General features: G+C 29.0%; 3 protein-coding genes and 1 long non-coding RNA gene across 6 annotated transcripts; 2 read left to right on the top strand and 2 right to left on the bottom strand.

Moving 5' to 3' along the window:
* The first annotated feature begins 1,202 nt into the window (after positions 1 to 1,202).
* On the top strand, positions 1,203 to 2,586 carry LOC122855015. 2 transcript variants are annotated; one of them, XM_044156109.1, is made up of 7 exons: positions 1,203 to 1,483; positions 1,560 to 1,680; positions 1,749 to 1,852; positions 1,916 to 2,025; positions 2,108 to 2,123; positions 2,191 to 2,380; positions 2,471 to 2,586. In XM_044156109.1, exons 1-6 carry the CDS (start codon positions 1,280 to 1,282, stop codon positions 2,239 to 2,241), a joined length of 606 nt encoding a protein of 201 aa, XP_044012044.1. In that variant the 5' UTR covers positions 1,203 to 1,279; the 3' UTR covers positions 2,242 to 2,380; positions 2,471 to 2,586. The 2 variants fall into 2 exon arrangements, with proteins under 2 accessions (XP_044012044.1, XP_044012043.1); XM_044156108.1 differs by having other exon boundaries at positions 2,108 to 2,380.
* Positions 2,153 to 2,773, bottom strand: LOC122855016. Its single transcript, XR_006374031.1, has 4 exons — positions 2,699 to 2,773; positions 2,451 to 2,622; positions 2,264 to 2,350; positions 2,153 to 2,184 (listed from the first exon to the last, which is right to left on the bottom strand). It is a non-coding gene; the product is annotated as an uncharacterized LOC122855016 (long non-coding RNA).
* Positions 2,774 to 24,091: 21,318 nt separating this feature from the next.
* LOC122855014 (mediator of RNA polymerase II transcription subunit 31) lies at positions 24,092 to 25,438 on the top strand. Its single transcript, XM_044156107.1, has 4 exons — positions 24,092 to 24,433; positions 24,520 to 24,634; positions 24,887 to 24,976; positions 25,074 to 25,438. The coding sequence occupies exons 2-4, from the start codon at positions 24,565 to 24,567 to the stop codon at positions 25,388 to 25,390; spliced, it is 477 nt and encodes a 158-aa protein (XP_044012042.1). The 5' UTR covers positions 24,092 to 24,433; positions 24,520 to 24,564; the 3' UTR covers positions 25,391 to 25,438.
* A 156-nt stretch (positions 25,439 to 25,594) lies between these two features.
* LOC122855013 (7-methylguanosine phosphate-specific 5'-nucleotidase) lies at positions 25,595 to 27,548 on the bottom strand. 2 transcript variants are annotated; one of them, XM_044156105.1, is made up of 6 exons: positions 27,424 to 27,548; positions 27,220 to 27,318; positions 27,074 to 27,143; positions 26,597 to 26,943; positions 26,360 to 26,500; positions 25,595 to 26,036 (listed from the first exon to the last, which is right to left on the bottom strand). In XM_044156105.1, the coding sequence occupies exons 1-6, from the start codon at positions 27,457 to 27,459 to the stop codon at positions 25,935 to 25,937; spliced, it is 795 nt and encodes a 264-aa protein (XP_044012040.1). In that variant the 5' UTR covers positions 27,460 to 27,548; the 3' UTR covers positions 25,595 to 25,934. The 2 variants fall into 2 exon arrangements, with proteins under 2 accessions (XP_044012040.1, XP_044012039.1); XM_044156104.1 differs by having other exon boundaries at positions 26,360 to 26,943.
* Between the last annotated feature and the right edge of the window lie 328 nt (positions 27,549 to 27,876).

Genomic DNA, 27,876 nt, shown 5'->3' with positions numbered 1-27,876 from the left:
AAAATGGTAGCTAAGGAAAGGATGTTAATTACTTTGGCTGAATTAATTCTTTAGAAATTGACAGGGAAGCTACATCCGTTTCTTAGCCATTTGTCAATAGCTTATTATCTGTTCAAATAAATTAAAATACATTACTGTTGTTGTTTTTATAATCAAATATTGTTCATATTATTTGTTTATTCTGTAATACATCTATTAATATATCAACAAAAAATTTGACATTCGAGAGTTTTATGCTGCACCCGTATTCTCAGGGCAAATTTTATACAATTTAGGGCTTCTTTTTGCCACTGATGGCGCTTATAAAATTTTTTTTATATAGATTTTACATATAAAAGCTCCACAAGCGCCACCGGTGGATGAAAAAAGCCCTAAATTGTAATGCCCTGTGAATACGGGTGCTGGTATGGTAGACAATTTTGATGCCATAGGGGGCGTTCCTGAGTTTCATACTTTCATACTTTCATACCGGTATGAAAGTATTAAACCCAAAAATCGACCATTTACCCAACACTGCCCATAGCGCTATGGAAGGAAAAGTTCACATAAGGCGGCGTTTTAATCGTTTCTTGAAATTGTTTCAGCTGTACCAACTTGCTTACAAAATACAAACACATTAAAAATAAATAAAAATATAACCTTTCTTATTTGTTGACAATTTGATATTTTGACAGTCAATCATACGGAAGCCCGGTCCGGCCATTATAAAATATTATACATGGTGCAGGAAGCGGGGTAAGGGGCAGTAACTTTAAGGTGGGTTTACAAAAAAGCATCTTTAATATTTTCATGTAAACACAAAATATAACGTATTGGTATTGTTTATATGTCAGTACAACTAACCTCATATTCTTGTTATTATTTAATAAAATATAGATAGAATTTATTTATTAAATTAATTAAAATAAATAAACAAAAATCTAGAGGTCAACAGAATTATGTAGGGCAATATAAAATAATATTCATTATTCAATGTTTATCATAAATAAATAATGACTTGCTGATATTTTATTTACTGTTTTTTTTTTCTTCTCCAGAACAATCACGATGAAACCTTGATCTGATTGATTGAATTGTTCAATGATTTATAACATTAAGCTCACATAATTATGTAGCCTGGTACACCAGTGTAGTAAAAAAAGTAGTTCAAATCCAGATATTCATCATTAGTATTGTTTAAAAATACCATAAATAGTCTCAAATCAAAATCAGGATTATCAGTCAGACAGAATAGTCTGGATAATTTTTTTAATTGACAATGTTTAATTGTTAAATATAAATGAAATTTAAATGTATTATTTGTTTTATTAAATTTTATCATTCAAAAGCTGAGAAGATGTCAACAACACATTCAAAAATTCCAGTTACCATTGACAGTCAGTTGAAATTGAAAGACATTGAATGTAAATTATATTTCGTATTGTCATCTGATAAAGTTTGTATGGGTGTTCTTGATGTTGAGATATTGTTTTATTATAAAGAGGTAATTTATTGAAAATATATATTTGTATTTTTTTTTTATTTTATTCATATTGTTTTTAATTGCATTCATGGTACAGTTGCAGTGTCAGGATGATAGTAATTTGTCATGTAATAGTTGTGATGTAATTGGAGGTGTTTGGATGGCGATGAAGCTTGTTGATCTTGGACCTTACAGAAAGACAGATCTACAAACTTGGGGTAACAAAAGAAATAAAATAATCAAATAATTACAATAAACAGTATTTATTTGGTTTTTTTTTTTGTAGAAGATAATTTTAGAGCATCAATTCTTGATGACAGGTTGACTTACAAAATTATTGATGAACTCGAAGCATGGAAAGAACGTCACCAAGAAATTTTTTATATTGAGGTAAGAATATTTATAGATTTTATTTATGAATAATTATTTATTGTTTATTGAATTTTTTTCTAGTTGAAAAAAAAAGAAAAAAGATATTTGAATAGATTAAGTGAAGAGTGGAAGGAACCAAAAGAAGTATTAGATACATTACATTCTTTATCTGTTTTTCAAGGACATACAGAGTAAATAATAACTTTATTATTTATTATATAATTCAAATAAATACGTATCGTTTATTTATTTTTAATTTTTTTTTCATTACAGAGTTGTTACTTTAATTGTATCTACAAGAGAAGATAAAATTGTGTATTGTCAGCCAAGTATCAACTCCATAACATACACTGTAAAATAAAATAAACAAAAATTGGTTTGATGAATTATGGGGTTATTTCTATTAATGTAAAATGAATATTTAATTACCATTATTTCAACTAGAAATAATGTACTACCAGTTTCTTCTTTTAATAATCAATCAGCAAAAATAACTAAGATTCCATCGTGATTGTTCTGAAGAGAAAAAAAACAACATGAAAACAAGTAAATAAAATACCAGCAAGTTATTATTTATTTATGATAAACACTTGAATATTATTTTTATATTGCTTACTTAATTTTTATGACCTCTAGATTATGAGACCAGTTATTATCCATGAACTTATCAACAAAGTAACAACTGTAAATGCTGAAATTTTAAAATGATTTGTTGCAACGACTAAATTAACTTCTCCAATAATATCAAACTATGTATCATCAGCCAAATACCAACTCCACAACATACACTGTAATAAAATAAACAATAATTGTTTTCATAAATAATAGGGTTTTTTTATGAATGTAAAAAAATTATTCAATTACCATTTGTTCAACTATATTACCAATTTCTTCTTTTATAATAATCAATTAGCAAAAATATCTAAGGTTTTATCGTGGTTGTTCTGAAGAGAAAAAAAAAACATAAACTAAGTAAATAAAATATCAGCAAGTCATTATTTATTTATAATAAAAACATTGAGTACCTATATTATTTTATATTGTACATCTTACTTAATTTTGTTGATATTAAAGCTCCTGTGACCTCTAGATTTTAGTTTATTCATTTTTATCTATTCAATCAATTAATTTTGTCTATTTTAAAAAATAATATTAGAAATGTACAGGTGACATTTAATACATATAAACAATAACATCAGGTTATATTTTGTGTTTACATGAAAATATTAAAGATGCTTTTTTGTAAACCCACCTTAAAGTTACTGCCCCTTACCCCGCTTTAGTGATGTCGACTGATACGGTATTTGGTATTTTACCGGTATTAAATACGGTAAAATACGGTATTTGGTATCAAATTGAAATACCATACCAATTCAATGCCTTTTACCGATTTTTCCATGTAAATACCGTAAAATACGAGTAAAATTTTCGATACGGTATTTTTACAACTATATAGGTGAAAATACGGTATTTTCTGTTTTTGGTACCAGCAAAAAAAAATTTTTTTTTTTTTTTTTTTTTTTTTTTATAATTTCTAGATTATCAACCGTGGCACTGGTCATTAATAGCGGCCATATTTGATATTTTGTTTTATTGTCAAATGTCAATTGCTCAGCTGTTTTTATTATATTGCACATTCCACATTGACATTATTATTTTAAAAGCCGATATAATAACAAAGAAACTTTTTAAGTGTAATGAAAATTTATTAATATAAATACTTCTTCCAATAATACTAACTTTTTTTATTTAAAAAAACCTTATTTTTTTAAGGACAAATATTTTTTTTTTTTTATATTTTAATTTTGCTATATAATTTATTTACTGAATTTATTTATTGAATTTATTTATCATCTATAACTTCGTATGTATTTATTTTTATTTATACAATAAAATCAAGTTATGTTCATATATTTTTTATTTTTCAATACCGTGAGTAACATCTCTATAGCTGTAAATACGGTATTGGTATCGAAAATTTCACTGATACCGTATTTTTACATACAGATTATTGATACGGTATTGAATGGTAAATTACCGTATCAATACCGTATTTTGTACCGTATTTGGTATCAAAAATAAAATACCGGTATTTGCACATCACTACCCCGCTTCCTGCACCATGTATAATATTTTGGAATGGCCGGACCGGGCTTCCGTACAATCATTATATATATGTACTATACATGTGTAAATATAAACAAAGAAATTTATTAACAACGCTAACCATTGTTGTTGTATTTTTTTAATGTTGGCTGTATCAAAAAAAACTAGTGTGAAGTTAGCGGTTCTATGCTGAAAATGCTGCATGCAGCATTTTTTCAACATAGTCCTCGGCGGCCATTTTCTAGTAAATTTCTAGTTAGATATAGTGACACAAGTGCTATGGCATAGAACTTGGTCGAAAAACTATGCTAGTGGCCACATGCCTTAATACAAAGCAATGAGCATTGGGTGCATTCCTTTAATAAAAAATTTTTTTCCGTTTTGCGATTTCGCCCTGTAATACCGGCCAAAATTTTATAGGAAAAAGCTGTTTCTTGTAGTGGCAGTACTGGCACATGACATTATTTTTTTTGGCTTCCAATTATTAGATGGATAACTGTTCAATGTTTATATCAAACTGAAATAGATAGAAAATTGACTTGTTGTGATTGTTTGTTATTGTCACATAGGTCGTACCACACATTATCGTAAACTGTAAAGCCTGGAATATTGCATAGAGAAATTTATCACTTTTGACGTTGTTTCTGTTTCTAGTTTTTAGTCGGTATTACAGGGCAAAATTGCAAAACGAAAAAAAATTTTTTATTAAAGGAATGCACCCCTTGACGAATGTACATAGATACGTATGTATGTTAAAGGCATGTGGCCACTAGCATAGTTTTTCGACCAAGTTCTATGCCATAGCACTTGCGTCACTATATCTAACTAGAAATTTACTAGAAAATGGCCGCCGAGGACTATGTTGAAAAAATGCTGCATGCAGCATTTTCAGCATAGAACCGCTAACTTCACACTAGTTTTTTTTGATACAGCCAACATTAAAAAAATACAACAACAATGGTTAGCGTTGTTAATAAATTTCTTTGTTTATATTTACACATGTATAGTACATATATATAATGATTGACTGTTAAAATATCAAATTGTCAACAAATAAGAAAGGTTATATTTTTATTTATTTTTTATGTGTTCGTAAGCAAGTTGGTACAGCTAAAACAATTTCAAGAAACGATTAAAACGCCGCCCTATAGCCGTCATATGTGAACTTTTCCTTCCATAGCGCTATAGCATAGAACTTGGTCGAAAAACTATGCTAGTGGCCACAAGCCTTAAGGGTGGTGTCCACTATTTAGCCAAGTTTTCAAACCAAGTTCTTCGGCAGTGTTGGGTAGGTATGATACATCTCCATTATCATACGCCATGTATCATACATTAAGAGCGCCTCTACATTTAACTTTTTAAACTATTTTACTGACGCCATTTTGCCTATCCGCCATTGTACACATATTTGGCGCCCAAAAACAATATGTCAACATCCAACATAATATGTAATCTCAAGAATTTATTAATATTTATTAATAAATCAACTAACGAAAAATGATTGTTTGTATTTTATTTGAATAATCTCAAAAATTACAATAAAAAAATGAGATAATAGACATGATATGTGGGCAAGGAGCGTTTTGACAGGTTCTAAGGAACATCATGAAATGCCAGGAAAAGAGATAGTTTCATTAGCTTGCAAAAAAAAAATAATAAATACAGTGATTATGAGATTATAATCACACGGATAATTTAACATCACTCAATATCACAAATATATTTTCCCTGTCGTTCTATATGAGGAACGTATTATATTAATCCGGGAGACCTATTTGCCAAGTTGACCTCCTTCATCATATTGGCATACTTTAATATATTCCAGCACCCGTATTCACGGGGAAAAATTGTTCTCATTAGGGCTTTTTTTTTCCGTTGATGGCGCTTGAAAAAATTTTTTTTATATAGATTTCACTAAGAAGACTAGAAATACAGGAGGACTTACTCCCTATATCGCCTGTAAATGAAAACCGTATCGCTATGTGGTCGCCGCATAATTGAGGGGCGCTAGTAGTACCCGGGTAACGTGCGCGACTTGTATCACTTTTTTTTACAATGCGCACAATACAAACATACTCTGACAAACATCATGTGTATAATGCTCTATTAGTGTTTGTCAGAGTATGTTTGTATTGTGCGCATTGTAAAAAAAAAGCGATACAAGTCGCGCACGTAACCCGGGTACCACTAGCGCCCCTCAATTATGCGGCGACCATATAGCGATACGGTTTTTTGAGGCAAGTTCGTCCTCCTGTATTTCTAGACTTCTTGGATTTCACATAGAAAAGCTCCACAAACGCCACCATCGGAAAAAAAACGCCCTAATGAGAACATCCTCTGAATACGGGTGCAGGCAAACTCCTGAACGAATTTTTTTAAGGAGTCATAATATTAACTGTTAAATTATTTTCTCGTATAATGTTTTAATTCTAATAAAATTTTTTATACACGTTGATGAATTTATTTATTATTTATAGTGTAATAAAAAAAAAACAGTTTGACAGCTGTGTACAGTAGAGTGGGTATAAGCAGAGTGAAGCCACCGAGGTCCCATTAGTTCGACATTTTGTGCTCGCCGTATGGAGTGGTTATAAGAGGTTTTCGTCACTTCCGAGCTCACCGTATGGAGTGGGTATAAGGGGGTTCCGTCACTTCCGAGGTAAAAATCATCTATGACTCCCAATGGCTCCACTCTGCTTATACCCACTCTAGTGTACAGCAGTCCAATTCACAGGGCATTACAAATTCGAGCCTTTTTTCACCAAATCACCACTCACGGCGCTTGTGAAGCTTTTGTATGTAAAATCTATATAAAAAAAATTTTTACAAGCACCATCAGCGGCAAAAAAAAGCCCTAAATTGTAAAAAATTTGCCCTGTGAATTGGACTGCGGTGGTGTGAGTGAGAGTTTAATGAATCATTGAGTTCATTTTATAGAAAAAGAGGGCAGGTTCAACTATCATACACTTTATGTAGTATCATACGTATGATTGTATGATACCTCGAATATCGTCGAATTACCCATCACTGGTAATTATTGCAACAAGGCTATCCAGCCAACTGAGCACTTAAAAAACTTGGAAATCTAGAGATTTGTGGTGTAAATTAGATTTGTTTGTAACGAGATGGAAGTGGCATAACGCAAATTTGCGCTACTGCATCTTTTACTGCGCACATGAGCCCGATGACGCTCGAACTTGTACGAGCGCCAGCGGAGAAAATTTAGTTTGTAAAATATTAAAAATATAAAAATTACTTCCAGTCCGGCCACCATCGAGTGCGTCCGTAAAATAAAACTTATAAATACTTCTTGGTGACGTGGCTTTGCCACATCACACATACATTAAAGCATATCTTGTATAATTATTATCAGTATATCATATAAACTGAATATTAAAATAAAGAATTAAAATAATATTAAATTAAAAAATTGTGTTCGATTTTATTTAAAATATTTAACTAAAATCTTATAATATTAAATTAAAGTAATTTGGTGGTAAAATTTGAATATAAAATAAAAGAATTCAAATAGTAATAAAACCGCTGGTTACATGTTTTTTAAGCTTTTCAAGTTTTTTAAGCTTTTTAAGCCTTTATATGAAAAAATTTTATATGAATTAGATTTTTAGTTTTTCAATTTTTTTACCGAAAAAAAATAAATTCTGAAAATTGAGTGGCTAAGTGAAAAATTTAGCTGTTAAGCATAGATAGATATTTTTTTTTTTTGCTATAATTGAGACTAAGTGATAAAGATAAAGGAAAGGATGTAGCTAAGGAAAAGATGTAGCTAAGTAAATATCTATAGCTAAGTAAAAGATGTACATAAGGCAAAGATTAAGCTGGTAAAATTATGTAGATATTGTCAATTTTCAGGGTCTATTTTGGTCTATTTTTTTTTAGGTAAAAAAATTGAAAAACTAAAAATCTTATTAATATAAAATTTCTTCATATAAAGGCTTAAAAAGCTTAAAAAACTTAAAACACTTAAATCTAATTTACACAATATTTTTCCACACCACAAATCCCTAGATTTTTAAGTTTTTTAAGTTTTTCAAGTGCTCAGTTGGATGGATAGCCTTGTCGAGTCGACAGCGATTTGACAGCCATTCGACAGCATATATAAAACGTAATTCACGAGCTCCGGATAATCAAAATGAATTGGAAAATTATAAAATAAATATAAGATTATAATGACAACAACTTAAACTGAAGAAAACCTTGACTATAGTATATGTATTTAATATTAAATAAGAGTTTAAATTACATACGGTAGAGAAGTTAGGTTGACATGATTCGAATATCTACTGGAGTCAAAAAGCTGTCGAGCCGCAGACCATTCATCGGTAATTGATTCGGTCATTATTACCGAGATATTTTGTCACTGAATCGACAGGCTTTCGACACCGAATTGAGAGGTATCTAACTTATTTATTTTTTATTGTTTTTAATTGTTTAAACATTATGAAGGACTGTATTAATAATAAATTTGCATTTTTTTTATAAAAAAATTAATAGAATAAATAAAAAAACTTGTAAAAATTTAAACAAAAAAATTTTTTTTTTGTTTATAATTTTTAAATTAATTGTTAATAACAATTGCATGTAAAAAACAATATAAAAAACAGTATAATTATGCATTTAAAGAGTGAACAATCACCAAAATAATTTTTTTTAAATTTTATATCACTATATGCCAGTTGACTCTGCCTCGAGACCGTTTCGATCGCGTTTCGACAGCATTTCGACCGCCTTTCGACACCGAATTGAGAGGTGCCTAATTTGCTCATTTTTTATTGTTTTAAATTGTTTAAACATTATAATGGACTTTATTAATGATAAATTTGCATTTTTTTTATAAAAAAATTAATAGAATAAATAAAAAAACTTGTAAAAATTTATACAAACATTTTTTATATATTCTATTAATTTTTTCATAAAAAAAATGCATATTTATCATTGATATAGTCCTTCATAATGTTTAAACAATTAAAAACAATAAAAAATAAATAAATTAGACACCTCTCAATTCGGTGTCGCAAGCCTGTCGAAATGCTGTCGAAACCGTGTCGAGACAAAGTCAGTAGATATATAGCGTAAAAAAATTGAAAAAAAGTTATTTTTACGATTGTATAATTTTTAAATGCTTAATTATACTGTTTTATTATGTTTTTTACATACAATTGTTATTAACAATTAATTGAAAAATTATAAACAAAAAAAAGATCTGGTAACGTTTGTTGGGGGGTGTGGCCCGCATTACCGTTGAAAATTAAAAATTTTCAATACTCCGGCTAGGGCCGTGTTAAATTTATCTCTTAAATGGTTTTTAAAAGTAACAATACAATAATAGTACATTTTTTTTTATTTTTCTGAAAATCGATTTTTTTTTTTTTTTTTTCGTTCAAGTTAAGGCAAGCTATAACTTCTGTTAGAATGAACGGAATGACTTCATATTAAACTCAAAAAACGTGGTTTTTAAATTCTATTGCCCCTTAAGGAGTTTATCCTGATTCCAATAGTCAATTTTTTTCTATTTTTGAAACAAAAGAGACAAAAATAATAGTCAATTTTTTTTTTTTGAAACAAAAGAGAAAAATTTTCGAAAACAAAATTTCGACTAAAAGTTGTAGGATTTTACCACACATGCTTTTTAAGTCTTATACAAAGTATCTAGGACGATTTTGTCGAAAGTTAGAGCGTTTTTCAGAAATTACTCGAAAACTAGGAAGGCAATAACTTTTGATAAAATTGTAGTAGAGGCTTCGTATTAGGCTCAAACAACGCGTCTTCTGAAACTCCATCGCCCTTCACGAGAAAGAGCATTATCTGTTCAGTCACTTTTTATTTTTTTTTTAAAAACTAAATTTAAAAAAAAAAAAAAACGGTTTTTTTTTAATTTTTATGAAAAATATGATTCATAGATCAAAATTTTTTCAGAGAGGCGATAGAATTTTCGAATACGCATGTTTTAAGCCTAATATGAAGTCTCTAACACCATTTTCATCATGAGTTATCGTTTGCCTAAAAAATAAAAACGGCACAAGCTATAACTCAAAATAGAGTAGTCGCAGAGGTTTCATATTAGGCTTAAAATAATCGTTTTTCAAAATTCTATAACTGTTTTGAATGAATTTTTATCGTACGAATAGTATTTTTCGTGCAAAAAAAAAAAAAAAAACACAATTTTTTTTTTTTTCGTTTTCCCTAGCGGATGCGTCGACACCTATTCGATCGGGATTTGACTCTCCAATGTAGCACTCAGTCGACAGCGATTTGACAACCATTCGACAGCATATATATCCAGGGTTTATTCATGGATGTAAATTGTTTGCTTGCATTCAGCTCGCATGCCACAGCGCGACAGACGCGAACCTTACCTACTCAACCATAGCAGCAATAAATAAAAATAACGAAAATTTGTTTCACTTGAATATTTATATAATTAGATCTTGCTGCATTTTCGATACGAAGAGATCTGATTATATCTACTTAGATCTAATTAGATCTAATTATATATGTTTATATATAATTCGATCCCGCATCATTTTCGATATGATTAGATCTGATTATATCTACTTAGATCTAATGAGATCTAGTTAGATATAATTAGATCTCCCCTGGTGGAAATAATCTCTCCGGATTTTCTACGCAATTGAGACTTCCGGAGATATTATTCCGGAGTTTTTTTGGGTTTTCTCCGGATTTTCTCCGGATTTTTTCGGAAAAAATTTCTTTTTTATTTTTCGTATGTAAACTCTTATTTCTACTTTTTCTTATTAATTTTTCCATTTTTTTGTGTTTGTTTTTTTAAGTCAAAATTCCGGAAAAAATCCGGAGATATTATAGAAATAGTCTGGAGATTACTCCGTACATATCTCCGGAAGTCTCAATTACGTAGAAAATCCGGAGAAATCCGGGGAAATCCGGAGAAATCCGGAGAAAATCCGGAGAGATTATTTCTACCAGGGTCAATAGATCTAATTATATATAAGCATATATAAGTAGTTCTTGCTACTTTCGAATCCAATTCCCTAGCGGAACACTCAACAACAGTTTGATAGCGACTTGTTAATGACATGGGCGCTTATTCAATAGCAAATTAATAGCAAGTCAATAGCAAAAAGAATTATGGATTACAAAGGCTCTACATTACATTAAACATATTAAATTGATCTACATAAATTAAGGAAAAAATTAACAATGTTCCTATCACATTATTATAGCGTGATTCGATGTAATCTTCATGATAGCGAAGGCGATGATGTTAATTTTTTTTGTGAGCGTCCGCATTTCGTTGTTCGAGTTTTACGGCACAAAACAGCGAAATTGGCGTCAATAGCTAGTTAGCGCATTAAAATGTAAAATATTTATCATTGCTGTTTAATTGTTTATAGTAAAGTTTTTTAAAAGCTAAAAATTTGTTTGTTTCGTCCAACCGTCAATCAGTCAATCATGTCAACAGCAATCAATAGCTAGTCAGCGTACAAAATACGATATTTGTCATTGTTATTGTTTATTATATTGTTTGCCACAATACATAAAATTTTTTTTCTTTTTCGTTTAGCTCCGTGTTCAGCCAATAGTCAATAGAGAATAAGAATAATATCAGTCATAAAAAGTACGATATTTATAATTATTATTGTTTAATTGTTTATTATATTGTTTTTTTTAAAGTTTTCAACAACAATACATAAAATTTAAAAAAACAAAAATTTTTTTTTTTTTTAATTTTATGTATTGTTGTTGAAAACTTTTAAAAAAACAATATAATAAACAATTAAACAACAACAATAAACAATAACAATGATAAATATCGTATTTTGTACTTTTTTTTTTTTTGCTATTGACTAGCTATTGACTAGCTATTGAGTTGCTACGAATTTGCTATTGATCTGCTGTTGACTTGCTATTGACTAGATGTTGGACGAATTTAAACGAAAAAAAAAATTTTTTTTTTTTTTAATTTTATGTATTGTTGTTGAAAACTTTTAAAAAAACAATATAATAAACAATTAAACAACAACAATAAACAATAACAATGAGAAATATCGTATTTTGTACTTTTTTTTTTTTGCTATTGACTAGCTATTGACTAGCTATTGAGTTGCTACGAATTTGCTATTGATCTGCTGTTGACTTGCTATTGACTAGATAATGGACGAATTTAAACGAAAAAAAAAATTTTTTTTTTTTTTAATTTTATGTATTGTTGTTAAAAACTTTTAAAAAAACAATATAATAAACAATTAAACAATAGCAATGATAAATATCATATTTTGTACTTTTTTTTTTTGCTATTAACTAGCTATTGACTAGCTATCGAGTGGATGTTTCATGTCATTCCATTCTCGCGGTAAGTTTCCATAAATTACCAAAACTCAGACAACAACGAATGACAGCTCGGACATAACCTAAAAAAATTTAACATCATTCTTCGCTATCATTATTGAGAAATGACATCGAATCACGCTATAATAATATGATAGGAACATTGTTAATTTTTTCCTTAATTTATGTAGATCAATTTAATATGTTTAGTGTAATGTAGAGCCTTTGTAATCCATAATTCTTTTTGCTATTGACTTGCTATTAATTTGCTATTGAATAAGCGCCCATGTCATTAATGACTCTTCCGCTAGGGTTATATCTAATTAGATCTTATTAGATCTAGTTAGATCCAGTTAGATCTTATTAGATCTAGTTAGATCTACGCGATTTTTTCCTGAGTTGGCTGAATTAATTCTTTAAAATTAACAGGGAAGCTACATCCATTTCTTAGCCATTTGTCAATAGCTTATTATCTGTTCAAATAAATTGAAATACATTACTGTTGTTGTTTAGATAATCAAATATTGTTCATATTATTTGTTTATTCTGTAATGCATCTATTAACGTACAACGCTAGTAAACTTGATGGAATGAGAATGTTCTGAAATTTTGAGATTAGATAAATGAAATAATAACGAATCTTAATATGCCCTTAGAATTATAGGTAATAATATTCGTTTTTTCTATATTAATTATTAAAGTAGGCCTGTTTTAGAGAGGTTATACATGGCTCTTATGGGAGCAACTGTGACTAAATAATTTGGAACATAAACAAATGTGGTCAAATGGAATGACAGATTTCCCAAAAACTACTGAATTATAAAAAAAAATATCAAGTTTTTTTTGATACCAATATTATTGGGGCAAATAAAATTAGATTTTTTGTAATTATAAAAACTATCCACAAAAAAATGGAATTTCATCAGGTTTTTCACTGTTTATCACCATCAATCTGACAACATAATAAACACAATTCAGTGTTTTTTTTTTAAATACGATTATAAAATTTTTTATTATGGAAAAATGATTCTTTATGCTATAAAATAATTATACTGATCAAAATATATATAAATAATGATTGATTTCATAATTAAAAAACTAATTGACAATATTTTTTTTTATTTATTTGGGGTTGTCAAGCATGAATATTTCCTGTGTTGAAGCCTTGAAGCATAGGAGCTGGATTTAGGCCACGCCCCAAAAATTTTGCTACTGTTGTACGTTAATATATCAACAAAAAATTTGACAGTCGAGAGTTTTATGCTGGTATGGTAGACAATTTGGCAAGACTACGATATTCGTGGCGACAAGATTTTATGACAAAAATTAGAACGTCTTTTCGAGAAAAAAATAATGGCCGCAACAGAAGCTCGATATCTCGAATACTTTTCGAGATATCGAGGGCCCAAGATATCGAATTTTTTTTTTTGTTATTTTTTTTATAAATAAATGGTATATAAAAAAATTAACTTTAAGCTCGATATTAATAGTATTTTTTATGAGGAATAATATGGATTAAACAGCAATATCGTATCTTTGATATTTTTCGAGATATTAAGCTTTGAAGGTGAAAAATATCGAAATTTTTTACTAGGTTTTTATTATTTTGCTATTTTTCACTATAAATAAATTGAAAAAAAAAATAAATTTATTAATGATTTCAGTAGTATTTTTTACGAGGAAAACAATGGTTATGATAGGAATCCAATATCTCTAATAGTTTTTGAAATATAAATCATTGAAAATTCAAAATATCGATATATTAATAAAATAACGAAATGTCACCAGAAAAAACTAGATTTCATAGTTATACTTGGACTTGGATAAAGAAAAATGATTAGTCGCTACATTTTTTACGTAGCTGAAAATTTTATTTAGCTACATCTTTTACTTAGCTAAATATTTCACTTAGCTAGATATTTTACGTAGTATCAATTTTAGCCAAACACACAATACCTACATAATGTCACCAGCTTAATTTTTTACTCAGTTAAATATTTTACTTAGCTAGAACTTTTACTTAGCTAAATATTTAACTTAGCTACATCTTTTACTTAGCTAGATATTTTACTTAGCTACATATTTTACTTAGCTAGATATTTTACGTAGTCTCAATTTTAGCCCAACACACAATACCTACATAATTTCACCAACTTAATTTTTTACTTAGCTAAATATTTTACTTAGATACATATTTAACTTAGCTACATCTTTTACTTAGCTACATTACTTAGCATAAATCATATTTCGATATTTTTCACTTTCAAAGGTTAATATCTCGAAAAATATTAAAGATACGATATTTCTGTTTAATCCATATTATTCCTCATAAAAAATACTATTGAAATTGAGCTTAAAGTTAATTTTTTTATATACCATTTATTTATAAAAAAAATAACAAAAAAAAAAAAAATTCGATATCTTGGGCCCTCAATATCTCGAAAAGTATTCGAAATATCGAAATTCTGTTGCGGCCATTATTTTTTTCTCGAAAAAACTGGAAAAAACGTTGTAATTTCAGCTGTCACATTTTGTCGCCACGGATATCGTAGAATTGCCGACATCCCAGATAACCACAACTGGTAGGACGATTTGCTACCGGTAATCTACTGGTAGCTTACCGGCAACTACTACTGGTAGGTAACTGGTAGCTCCTACCAGTAATTTCAAACCAGTATATTACTGGAATTCTACTGGTAAATACTACCGGTAGGAACTACCAGTAATCTACTAGTAAAATTTCAGTTACAAATTACTCGTAGGAACTACCAGTAATCTACCAGTAGAATTCCAGTAGAAAATTACTGGTAAGAACTACCAGTAGTCTACTGGTAGATTACTGGTAAATTATTTTGATAAACCCGAAAGCCTCAGCATTAGAGTATTTGCTGTAATAAATAACACGCTTGCTTGTAATTATATTATTGAATAAATTAATATTTTACGGCATACAGCTAAAGTATATATGCAGCTGAGAAAATTTATATTTTTTAAAACAAAAATGTCCTAGAAAAAGATGTAGCTAAGCTGAGCCACATTGATTCTTGAGCTACATTTTCTCCTTAGCTACTGCTTGTCCTATATATATATTCATTTATTTAATAAAATACAAGTAATTTTTTTGAAAATGTCTAACGAAATGTAGTAGCTCGGAAAAGAATGTGGCTAAGGAATTGATGTTGCTTAAAACATTAATTCCTTAGCTACTGCTTTTCTTTAGAATTTTTTTTAATTTATTGAATAAAATACATGTGATTTAATTTTTAAAAAATAAAAATGTCCAAAGAAAAGCAGTAGCCACCCTGGTAGAAAATTTCTCCGCCATTACTCCGCCATTCCCTGACGGAATTGTCCCATGTGAAACAGACTTGTTCAAGGCTTGTTTTGTCCAAAAACACATGGCTTATTCAAGCCTTGTAGACGTGGCTTGAACGATACTTGTATACAAGGTTTGAACAAGTCTTGTACAAGGCTGTGTTAACAGACTGAATCACTGAGATCGATTACAATACTCGTTCAAGCCTTGTACGAGCGTGGTTACAAGGCTTGTACAATGTATGTGGGGCATTCTGAGTCACTTCAGCTGGTCATCTGCCTGACCCTCTCGGATTGAGTTGAAAATTTTTTTATACATTGTTTTTGGCTTTTTATGCAGCCTGAATTTTTTCGGAAATTTTATGACGTATTTTAGCCGGTAAAGTCGAGTGTTTTAATGTTTCAATTTTAATTTTTAACGAAATGTTCGTGAAATTTTCCACTTTTAAGTTTCAAAATATGCCGAAAATGAAATTTTACCAAGATATGTTTTAATTTTGTTTTATTTTTTTGTATAAAAAATTTAATTTTTTTTTTTTTTTTCAAAATATTTTGAAAAAAAAAAATTTTTTAAAAAAAAAAAAAAGCATATAAACGTCTCGGCCCACTCTAATTTTTAATTAAATATACGTGGATTGAGTATCTTATTTTATGGAAAAAATTTCATGTATTTAAATTGGGGCTTTTTTTATGAAAGAAGAGAATTAACATTAAAACACTCGACTTTACCGGCTAAAATACGTCATAAAATTTCCGAAAAAATTCAGGCTGCATAAAAAGCCAAAAACAACATATAAAAAAATTTTCAACTCAATCCGTGAGGGTCAGGCAGATGACCAGCTGAAGTGACTCAGAATGCCCCATGTACAACGATGGTTTTTGATTTGGTTTATCGCTCCCGTGTATTCTGCTTGTACGAGCAATGTACAAGCCATGTATACAATACTTGTACAAGACTCACACAAGACTTGTTGAAAGTTACAAGCATTGTACAACTCTCGCACAACGGTTGTAAGCAATGCTTGTACAATACTCGTACAATACCGGAATAAAGGCGGCTTCCAACGGTTCTCAACTTACTTACAATATTGCGTTTACTTATAAAAGACGGTTTTAAAAGCTTTTTACGATATTTACTATCATTTAAGCGTTAATATTTTTATATTAATAAATAAAAAAAAAATTGCTTTGATTGGGTATTTTATTTTTTTAATAAATAAAATACATGTAAATTTTTTTTTTAAAATACATGTAAATTTATTTTTTAAAAATACAAATGTCCAAGAAAAAGCAGTAGCTAAGGAAAAGATGTAGCTATAAGGAATTAATGTGACTAAGGAATTAATGTTGCCAAAAAATTATGTTTCAAGGAAATAATTCCTTAGTCACATTAATTCCTTAGCTACATCTTTTCCTTAGCTACTGCTTTTCCATGGAGTAACAGAGTTCGAGTTATCAATCAAAGAATCGTGGCTTTTATCTTTTTCAGGACCCTACAAATTTCAATTCATGCGTTCAAGAACATCAAAGATTATTAAAATCTTCAGGATTGAGCTTCCAACCAACAATCGCGTTTGTCGGCCCTTTGGATGCTGTTGAATCGTCTTATGTTTTTGTCAATGAAATCATATATCCTGTAAGTTCTCCACTAGAAGCACTTAATCTGTGCTTTCAAATTTTCTGGGTATTAGATTGTAAGTATCCATTACGTGCAAACATAATTTGGTCGTTTTTACAAACTGCTGGATACCAAATAACCACGAAAGATCGTTTAACTCAAGCAGTCGTTACATTGAATCACAACATCAATGAAAAAATAAATGCTGCTAATAATATTGCCAACCCACCACTATGAATTTTAATATTTTTTTTTAAATTTTTTTTTTTCATAAAAATTTGACGGCATTTTCAAAATCTCTTTTAAATACTATTTAATTTAAATATTTTATATGTAATTTAAAATATTTAAATTAATTTTTTTTTCATAAAAATTTGACGGCATTTTCAAAATCTCTTTTAAATACTATTTAATTTAAATATTTTATATGTAATATTGTTTTTATCCAATATAAAAAATGTTTCAATGTTCTAAATGTGAGTTTACTAGTAACAATAATAAAGAGTTTATCAAGCATACTCTTACATTTCATAAACATATAAATTCATTCTCATGTGGTTATAAATCTCTTGATACTAACTTGATTTGTGCTAAAACATATGCCTGTTATGATACTTTTCGCCGACACGTAAATAAACAGCATGGATGTAAATTAACAAATGTTTCAAATGAAAATGTTTCGATGCCTGTTATTAGCGAAAGTTCTGTAATTTTATCAACTGATGTCTCTGCTTCAAATTTAATTCAAAATGTAAATTCACAAAGTAGTCAATTATCAGCTGATGTGTCCGCTTCAAATTCAATTCAAAATATAAATTCTCAAATCAGTCAAAACCAATTAGAATGTAAAACTGTTGAATTTTCCGAGCATAATGAACTTAAAAATTCAGAAATCGATAATTCAGATTGTTTACAAACACCAGTGATAGATAGCTGTCCTCAAAATTTGATTAGTAAAAAAGTCGATCAACATATTCTATTTGCATCTCAATTACATAGCTTTCCTGATGTATCTCGAGTTCGCGTGGGAGAAATTATTCATGATGTTGATAAGATTTAAAACTACTATTGATGACATAGAAAAAGATATTCAGGAAGAGATTGCATTAAGTAACAGCAACCAAGTGTGTTCCGGAAAAATAAGCAATGTTCTTGATAAATATCGTGCTAAATTTTCAACTATTCAATCTGAATGGCTTTGCTTCAAACAATTTGGTAAGCAAGAAACGTTTATTCGGCCCGAGCATTATACCTTATGGCAGCGCCAAAACTATGTTCGTCAAAAACAAACCCCTATTTTAAAATTACTCCCTGTCACCACTCAATTCATTCCGATACGACATGTGTTGAAAAATTTTTTCGAAATTTCTGGGCACTTGGAAAAAACACTACAATATATAGATCATTTAAATAAAAGTACAGATATCATTTTCAACATTATACAAAGTCCTCTTTGGAAAAATTTAACCAAAAATTTTTCTGGAAAACTGGTTTTACCGTTATTTATGTATTATGATGATTACGAAAATAATAATCCTATGTGTAGTCATGCTGAAATTGCTAAGTGTGGTGGCATTTATATATCTGTCGCATGTTTACCACCTAATTTATTATCAAAAGTAGAAAATATCTTTTTGTTTAATTTATTTCATAGTCTCGATCAGAAAACATTCGATGATAGTATTGTATTTTCGAAAGCTATTAATGAATTGAATTACCTCGAAGAACATGGAATTGAATTTGATTTTCTTGGAGAAAAAAAAACTATTTATTTCAAACTGGCATTAATTTTAGGTGACAATTTGGGGATTCAATCACTTTTTGGAATGGTTGAAAATTTTAATGCAACTCATTTCTGTAGATTTTGCTATATTAGGCGTAAAAATATTAATACTGTATTTTATGAATCTGAGTGCGTAATGAGAACTGAAGCAAGCTACGAAAAAGATTTGTTAGTAGGCAATCCTAAATTAACAGGAATTAACAAGCAATGTGCTTTTCATAACTTGAATGACTTTCATATAACGAAAAATATTGTAGTCGATGTCATGCACGATTTGTTTGAGGGTATCTGTCAGTACGATTTAGGTCTTATTTTATATCAATTTATTAAAGTTGACAAGTTTATCACTCTTAAAAATTTGAATGAATATATTTCCGGTTTTAATTATGGAAATGCAAAAAATAAACCGACACAAATTTTAGAAAAACATGTGATTCGCAAAAAAATAAAAATGTCCTCTTCTGAAATGCTATGCCTAATTCGACATATCCCAACAATACTCGGGTCTTCAATACCACGTGGAAATATTCATTGGGAACTATTAATACAATTACATGAACTTGTCGAAATGCTTGTAAGTCCATGTTTAGAAGTTAACATTGTCATTTTTCTTCGTGAACAAATAGCTGACTATCTTAAATCATTGCAAAATTTATTTCCGTTCAGTTTCAAACCCAAGCATCACCTATTAATTCATTACCCAACAGTCTTTGCCACGTGCGGGCCATTTTGGAAATTTTGCGCGATGCGTTACGAGTAGGGTTACCATGCGTCCTGATTTAGCAGGACATGTCCTGATTTTGAACGGCTTGTCCTGATACGGTCCTGATTTGTTAAATGTCCTGATTTTTGAGACTCGTTTACAATTTTTGAAATTTTTTTTTATTATAAAGTTTTTTTAATAAATATAATATAGAATTTACGCTATCTATGATGGACTCTTGAATACTTCTAATTATTAAAATTTAGATAGCGTGCAGTATATGTACTTCGTCATATAGAGTATAGGGGGCCCGATGAAAAATTTCTATAGCCTAGGCAACCCTTCTTTTATTTTCGTAAAATTATTTTTTTGTAAATTTTGTGGCTTGCCAATTAATTTCTTTAGCGAAATTAATTCTTTGAAAATTAATAGGTAAGCCACATCCTTTCCCTTCAAAATATAATTAGTGAGCAACATCCTTTCCTTAGCCATTTTTTCTATAGCTTTTAATTTGTTTAAAATATTTTTAATTTAACAACATGAAAGCTATAAGAAAAATGCCTAAAGAAAGAATTTTGCTAACCAATTAATTTTTAATGAATTAATTTAGACAAAGAAATTGACTACTGTAAAAAATTTTTTTATCGTTCGTGTAATTGTGATGAATAGTTACTGAATAATTAAAAAAAAACGAATAAATAAATAACATATAATTAAAATAAATGAATTGTTATGATTATCAACTTGAAACATAAATTTATGGGTGGAGGGGGTGAAATTTTGGAGTGGGAGGAAAATGTTCTGATTTGGTTTCCTGGAGATATGGTAACCCTAGTTACGAGAGTAAACACCAAGAAGGTAAGAAAACAGCGAAAACAACAACAAGTCGCTTAAATATTACTAGAACGATCGCCATCAAACATCAACTGATTCTTAATAATCGATTTTTAAAAGCTCTCACATCAAATGAAAATGACAAATATGAAATTCAAGAACTTTCGCTAATAGAGCTACAAAATTATCAAGACTTTCAAGATATTTTGCCAGCAAATATAAAAAATTCTGACAAAGTTTATTGTTCAAATAAAGCTGTTTTTGAAGGCCATGAGTTATTTGTTGACTGTATTTTGATGATACCTTCTGACGAAGGTCCTTTATTTTTTATCGTCAAAACAATTTTCATAACAGATGAAGATAGTTTTTTTATTGTTGGAAAGTTAATGAAAGATATTTTTTTTGATTATCATATGCAGGCATATGAAGTCTTTTCTCAGTTATACGAGTGGACAAGTTTTTCAGAAAAACAATTGACGTCAGGGTGCGTAATTACTAAGATTTCTCGTAGTTTTACTGGTACGTCATATATTGTGAAAACTTGGACATGAGTTTAAAAGTTTGTTAATTTTATATATAATCAATATTAATAATAGAGTGAATTTTGAGTTTGTTAAGACTGAAGAGTTACTGACCTATGAATTCAAATATCATGATCAATAATTTAATTGTATTTTTTGTAGAAAACTTTCGTAACTAATATTTATTATAAAAATTAGTTTTGAAATTTAATTTTTGATGTGAACAGCTATTTATAAGTAACTTAACTGTTAATTAAATAAGTGATAGTTCATAAATTTAAAAAAAAAAAAAAAATATGTTAGCGTGCCATAAAAATTTACTTTATGTTTTATATGTATTTAAAAATTCTTTGATCAATAAAATTAATAATTAATTATTAAATAAAGTTTTAAATTTTAAAGGAAATTATTTTTTTTACGTGAATATGTATTTATTTTTTCAGTGCAAGTCCTCAAAATTTCACGTGGAACTCCTGTAAATATTGCAGGTTTTTCGATTTTGTAAAAAAAAATTTTTTTATTTTTACGTGAATATGTATTTATTTTTCAGCTTAAGTCTTTGGAAATTTACGTGAAACTCCCGTAAAAATTACAGGTATTTCAATTTTGTGAAAAAAAAAAATTTATATTTACGCGAACGTCTTTTTATTTTTTAGCTACAGCCTTTGAAAATTTACGTGAAACTCCTGTAAAAATTGCAGGTTTTTCAATTTTGTAAAAAAAAATTTTTTATTTTCACGTTAACATCTATTTATTTTTCAGCTTAAGCCCTTAGAAATTTACGTGAAACTCCCGTAAAAATTAAAGGTTTTTCAATTTGTTAGAAAAAAACTTAAAATTATTTTTTGGTGAGCATTTGTCACTATTTTATATAATGCTCCAAATATTTTTTCGTGAAACTCCCGTAAAAATAAATTATTATGATGACATTCATAACTTTTCATGATACTCCCGTAAACTTTTGGTTTCTACACGTAAAAATAAAAGGAATGGTCTTACGTCCTGGGGACTCGTGATACTCCCTGAATTATATAAGTATTTTAATCGAAAATCAAAAGGAAAATTCTCTCCGTGTACATCTTTTCCTTAGATACTGCTTTTCCTTGGACATTTGTATTTTTAAAAAATAAATTTACATGTATTTTAAAAAAAAAATTTACATGTATTTTATTTATTAAAAAAATAAAATACCCAATCAAAGCAATTTTTTTTTTATTTATTAATATAAAAATATTAACGCTTAAATGATAGTAAATATCGTAAAAAGCTTTTAAAACCGTCTTTTATAAGTAAACGCAATATTGTAAGTAAGTTGAGAACCGTTGGAAGCCGCTTTTATTCCGGTATTGTACGAGTATTGTACAAGCATTGCTTACAACCGTTGTGCGAGAGTTGTACAATGCTTGTAACTTTCAACAAGTCTTGTGTGAGTCTTGTACAAGTATTGTATACATGGCTTGTACATTGCTCGTACAAGCAGAATACACGGGAGCGATAAACCAAATCAAAAACCATCGTTGTACATTTCTACTACTGCTTTTCCTTGGACATTTTTATTTATTTTATGAATAAAATACATGTAAATTCATTTTTGTTAAATATAAATGTCCAAGGAAAAGCAGTAGATAAGGGAACAATGTAGCTAAGGAATTGAGGTCGCCAAGAGATTACATTCTAAGCAACATTACTTTCTTCGAAGATAATTTTTTGGCAACCTCAATTCCTTAGCTACATCTTTTTCCTAGCTACTGCTTTTCCTTGGACATTTTCATTTAATTTATGAATAAAATACATGTAAATTTATTTTTTTAAAATATTAATGTCGAAGGAGAAGCAGTCGCTAAGGGAAAAATGTAGCTAAGGAATTGAGGTCGCCAAAGAATTACATTCTAAGCAACATTACTTTCTTCAAAGATAATTTTTTGGCAACCTAAATTCCTTAGCTACTGCTTTTCCTTGGACATTTTTATTCATTTCATGAATAAAAAACATGTAAATTTATTTTTTAAAAATATAAATGTCGAAGGAAAAGCAGTAGCTAAGGGAAAAATGTAGCTAAGTAATTGAGAATGCCAAAGGATTACATTCTTAGCAACATCACTTTCTTCAAAGATAATTTTTTGGCAACCTCAATTCCTTAGCTACATCTTTTTCCTAGCTACTGTTTTTCTTTGGACATTTGTATTTTAAAAAAATAAATTTACATTAAAATTTATTTACATTTTATGATTAAAATAAATAAAAATCCCAAGGAAAAGCAGTAGCTAAGGAAAAGATGTAGCTAAGAAATTGATGTGGCCAGAAAACTTATTTTGTAAGCAACTTTAATTCCTTTGCTACATTTTTCTCAGCTACTGCTTGTTCTATATATATTTATTTATTTAATAAATAAAATACATGTTATTCAATTTGCAAAAGATAAATATGTCTGAGGAAAAGTAGTAGCTAAGGAAAGAATGTGGCTAAGGAATTAATGTTGCCTAAAACATAATTTTTCTGGCCAGATCTGTTGCTACTTTTTTTTCCTCAGCTTTTTTTTCAGATTTTCTTTCTTAAAATAAATTGCATTAATTTCGTTTGTATGAAATTTGAAATTAAAAAAAAATTCAATGGATTTAGTTCTGGTAATATAAAAGTAATATAACATATATTGATACATTTAATAGCAACTTATTATTTTTCAAACTGTGAATTAATTGACTGGCAAAAACTACCAGTAAACTACCGGTAGATTATTGGTAAGTCTTTCCGGTATGTCCTTCTAGTAATCTACCGGTCGATTACTGGTAGAACATACCGGAAAGACTTACCAGTAATCTACTAGTAAGACCTACCAGTAGATTACTGGTAGGTTACTCGTAGGAATTACCGGTAGTTCCTACCAGTTATCTACCAGTAGACTACTGGTAGGTCTTACTAGTAGACTTCCAACGAAAATTACCGGTAGCTACCAGTAGATTACTGGTAATTGGTTATCTGGCAATGCCATAGGGAGCGTTACTGAGTTTCATACTTTCATACCGGTATTAAACCCAAAAGTCGATCATTTACAACACTGGCGTCTAGTAATAAAAAAAAGCCACCTCGGATTTACACGTACATACTTTATTTCCATAGTGCTGGGTCCCGATGTACAGGATGTAGGACGACTGTGTACATACACTGCCCAAATCCCAATTGCCCATCAGTCATCATTCGCATCATTCATCACCTCATCACTGCGTCAAGTCAAATTTCAAAGGTTCGAAGCAAGAGATTAGAGAATAAAGTCAGGGAATGCTGTGTTGACCATTTGGACAGTTTGGACAGTCAACGTGGTTAATATTTTTTAACGTTGGAATTCAATTATAATCTATTTGCATTATAACTCGATCATGCTATTGTATCAAAAGTAAGTTCTCAATATACGATATTTAAAACTTTCACATTTCGTATCAATTTGTTCACTGGTTAAAAATTTTGAATTTCATTTAACAGGCTAACAAAACATTCATTCATTGAATATTTCTAGTACTTCGAAATATGAATCGTTTGGATGATTCAAATACTTTAATATTAAAAGATCGAAGACCTCCGTCCATCGGAATGAATGGTAAACAACATCTATATTGTTCAAATCGTTATGATTAAATATTTTATTCTATTACTAATATTAGATTTATCATAAAACTAAACATTAATTTTAATATTAATTATTCAATAAGACAAAATAAACAAATTCAAATCATATTGTACATATTATTGTGACAATAATATGTATTAATATTTATCATTAAAAACTAGTAATATATTATTTATAAGAATTAAACAATTTGTTATTTTTATTATTTGTATGTATTTGCAGGTGCTTCGGAAACTGAAGACCAGCAGCGTCTACGTTTTCAGGTTGAGCTTGAATTCGTACAATGTCTTGCCAATCCAAATTATCTAAATTGTAAGTACAAGCAACATATCATTCGACAACGAAATGTTATAATTAGTTGAATTTCATAACAATAAATACTGTTATTTAATTTTAAAAAAATTTTTAGTTTTGGCACAACGAGGATATTTTAAGGATTCAGCATTTATCAATTATCTTAAATATTTAGTTTATTGGAAAGAGCCAGAATATGCTAAATACCTAAAATATCCAATGTGTTTGTATTTTCTCGACTTGCTACAGTATGAACATTTTAGACGTGAGGTTGTCAACTCTCAATGCACGAAATTTATTGATGATCAGCAAATTCTCCTCTGGCAGCACTATACGAGACGTAGAACAAGACTATTACAATCAGTAACAGAACAAACGCAACATGTTTCTAATCCACAAAATAATGGACTTGCTCCGCCTAAACTTTCTTAAAAAACTATCAAACTTGTTTCAATAAATAATACATAAGATAAAACATAATTTTATTCATCTGCTCTTCCTTAAGAAACACGTGATTTAAAAACGTTAGACATGTATTGTGAAATGGTCCAAGAGATGTAGATATTGATACTGTGAAATTAAGTGGTGGCAGTTAAATTTTCTGGTAAAAAAATTTCAACTCTTAATCTTTTCGTATTGTTTACAGGTGATTTTAACAACCTATCAGATCTATCAGCCTTTTTTTTTTTCTTTTCAATAAAGACAGAAATTAATTACGGTGAAAACAATTATATAACCGAATAGCTCGTGTCGGAACGGAGCTATACTCAATAAATGGGTAAACCTTACGTATTTTTAGGTTTGTGTTGATATTTTTCATGCATTAGATTATAAGTTTAGAAAAATAAAGATATAACTTATAAAATCTTCTTTATTTTATAAATTCGAAACAAAAATACAAGTGTGTGCATTTGACCAAACTTTATATTACAAATTAATTTCAAAGATTGTAAAGAAAAATTAACTTTAAATATCGTTACAGCATTTGTTGTAAAATATCGGTCGCAACATTCATCGTCTGATCATCAACCAGTACGATATCGAACGCATCCATGTAAGATGGTAATTTCTGCTGGACCTATGAAATTTGAAAAGCATGAAATTAAAATTTTCATTTATATTTTAGTTGATTCTTTTCTTTTTCTAAACACGCGAAAATTTGATAATTAAAACTTTATATTTAATGTATTTGAGGCCAAAAAATCTAAAAAAAAAAAAAAAGAACTAATAATCCGTGATAGTATAAAGAAAATATCTATAGTGATTTGAAGAATATTTACATTCGATATTTAGTCTTTCCTATCTAGTCTTTCATTCGACCATTTATCAAATTTTCCAAGCGATTCGGCCGAAAAAAAGAAAAGAGCTGGACTGAGACGAATATATTTTTTTTGTACGTACATTATCATATAAAAAGCCAATTTTAAGAATCGTTTCAGCTAATTTAACTCCATCAGCCATCGTAGCATCACCAGTCATATCTCCCATCAGTATTACATTAGTCCTGTCTTCGAGTACTTTAAAATAGTCTGGATCCAATGCCTTTTCGTTTTTATTGAAAACATGAATTAATGGATCATTCTTAAAACCATCTATTTTATTATTTTTAAATTTTAAGAAGTTCGATATTATTTTTACGTTGTCTAACAGAATATTGTGATTTTCAAGAACAGCCTTTACGACGTCACCAAGTCCAGCACTAAATACTAATACTGGAACGTTTGCTACATTAAGCCGCTGGATTAAAGGCATAGTACCATCTCTTAAAGATGTTCCATAGATTTTAGCAACTTCATTAATTTCAGACTTGTCAAAATCAATACCTTGAAGCATAGTTTCAGTCTTTTGCATCCAATCTTCCATTGCCCTGATTTTTTCATCAAGGGCCAAATGTGGATCTACTTCTATTGGACGGTATTTTTGATAAAGAATTGTCGATGAATCTTTAATGGTCTGTGGTAGTTGTTTACATCTATAAAAAATACCTATAGATTATAAAAAAAAAGTATTGTAATACACTTCTATAATTTTATTGAATCGCGATTAAATGAATCTTCATTTATAAATATCAGTTGGAGTACAATAATTAGCCAGTACAATAATTTGAATGCGTACCAAAACTACTTAAAACATCTTTTCCATTGACATGCTGTTTGGTCATTGTAAGGTCAAAATCGCTGACGACCTGTAAAAATTTACCAGATTTTACCAAATATATTGTAATATACAAAATATATGTAATATACAATGCACACACTTACTTGAAGTTTATCAATTCCATCTTCACGAATTTTTTTTATTTTTTTTATTACATTATTTGAATTTTTCATATATATATTTTCGTTTGTCAAATTTGGCATCTGTAACCAAATCAAACAAAATAATCAACAGATCACTGTAACTAACCTAAGGTTTTGTTATTAGCACAATTAATAGCACAAGTAGTATATGAAGATAATGAATACCTCATTTATAACAGTATTTCGACCTTCAATAGGCATAACGGAAACTTTTAGGTCTTGCTCACTTTACTACACTTTACTAGAAGGTGCTTTCTTTTGTGTATTTATTTTTTTTCCTATTTATTGTCGCGCAGGCGCAGTTGAATGCGCAGTCAGCAAAAAGGGGACGTTCCAAAAATCACTCGGAAACCCGGACCGGCGCAGTAGATGAAAAAATATAGTGATAAAATAAACTTAAAAGTAACTAGAGGTTACTGTAGATATTGTAAGCAACAAAAACAGCCATATTGCATATGCCATTTACTTTTGTTACTTATTACAGTTGTGAAAAGTATTTTTATAATTATTATTAATAATTAAACAATAATAATTTATTGTTTTGCGGCTATAAAAATACATGAACAAAAAATCATGTCTACCACAACAAAATATCAAAAATTTTCTATGATCACAATT

The sequence above is a fragment of the Aphidius gifuensis genome, linkage group LG4 (genome assembly GCF_014905175.1).
Source record: "Aphidius gifuensis isolate YNYX2018 linkage group LG4, ASM1490517v1, whole genome shotgun sequence".
Classification (NCBI taxonomy): Eukaryota; Metazoa; Arthropoda; class Insecta; order Hymenoptera; family Braconidae; genus Aphidius; species Aphidius gifuensis.
The sequence above is the reverse complement of the archived record's forward strand: the minus strand, read 5'-3'. Positions and strand labels throughout refer to the sequence as shown.

Excerpts from the sequence above, each read along its gene's own strand:
- LOC122855015 (XM_044156108.1), top strand. The coding sequence starts at position 1,280 with ATGAAATTTAAATGTATTATTTGTTTTATTAAATTTTATCATTCAAAA. Across the intron at positions 1,484-1,559 it reads TATTGTTTTATTATAAAGAG|TTGCAGTGTCAGGATGATAG; the intron begins GTAATTTATTGA and ends TTCATGGTACAG. Across the intron at positions 1,853-1,915 it reads AAGAAATTTTTTATATTGAG|TTGAAAAAAAAAGAAAAAAG; the intron begins GTAAGAATATTT and ends ATTTTTTTCTAG.
- LOC122855014 (XM_044156107.1), top strand. The coding sequence starts at position 24,565 with ATGAATCGTTTGGATGATTCAAATACTTTAATATTAAAAGATCGAAGA. Across the intron at positions 24,635-24,886 it reads TCCGTCCATCGGAATGAATG|GTGCTTCGGAAACTGAAGAC; the intron begins GTAAACAACATC and ends ATGTATTTGCAG. Across the intron at positions 24,977-25,073 it reads CAATCCAAATTATCTAAATT|TTTTGGCACAACGAGGATAT; the intron begins GTAAGTACAAGC and ends AAAAATTTTTAG.
- LOC122855013 (XM_044156104.1), bottom strand. The coding sequence starts at position 27,459 with ATGCCTATTGAAGGTCGAAATACTGTTATAAATGAG. Across the intron at positions 27,144-27,219 it reads ATGGAATTGATAAACTTCAA|GTCGTCAGCGATTTTGACCT; the intron begins GTAAGTGTGTGC and ends AAATTTTTACAG. Across the intron at positions 26,037-26,359 it reads TTGGCTTTTTATATGATAAT|GTCCAGCAGAAATTACCATC; the intron begins GTACGTACAAAA and ends CAAATTTCATAG.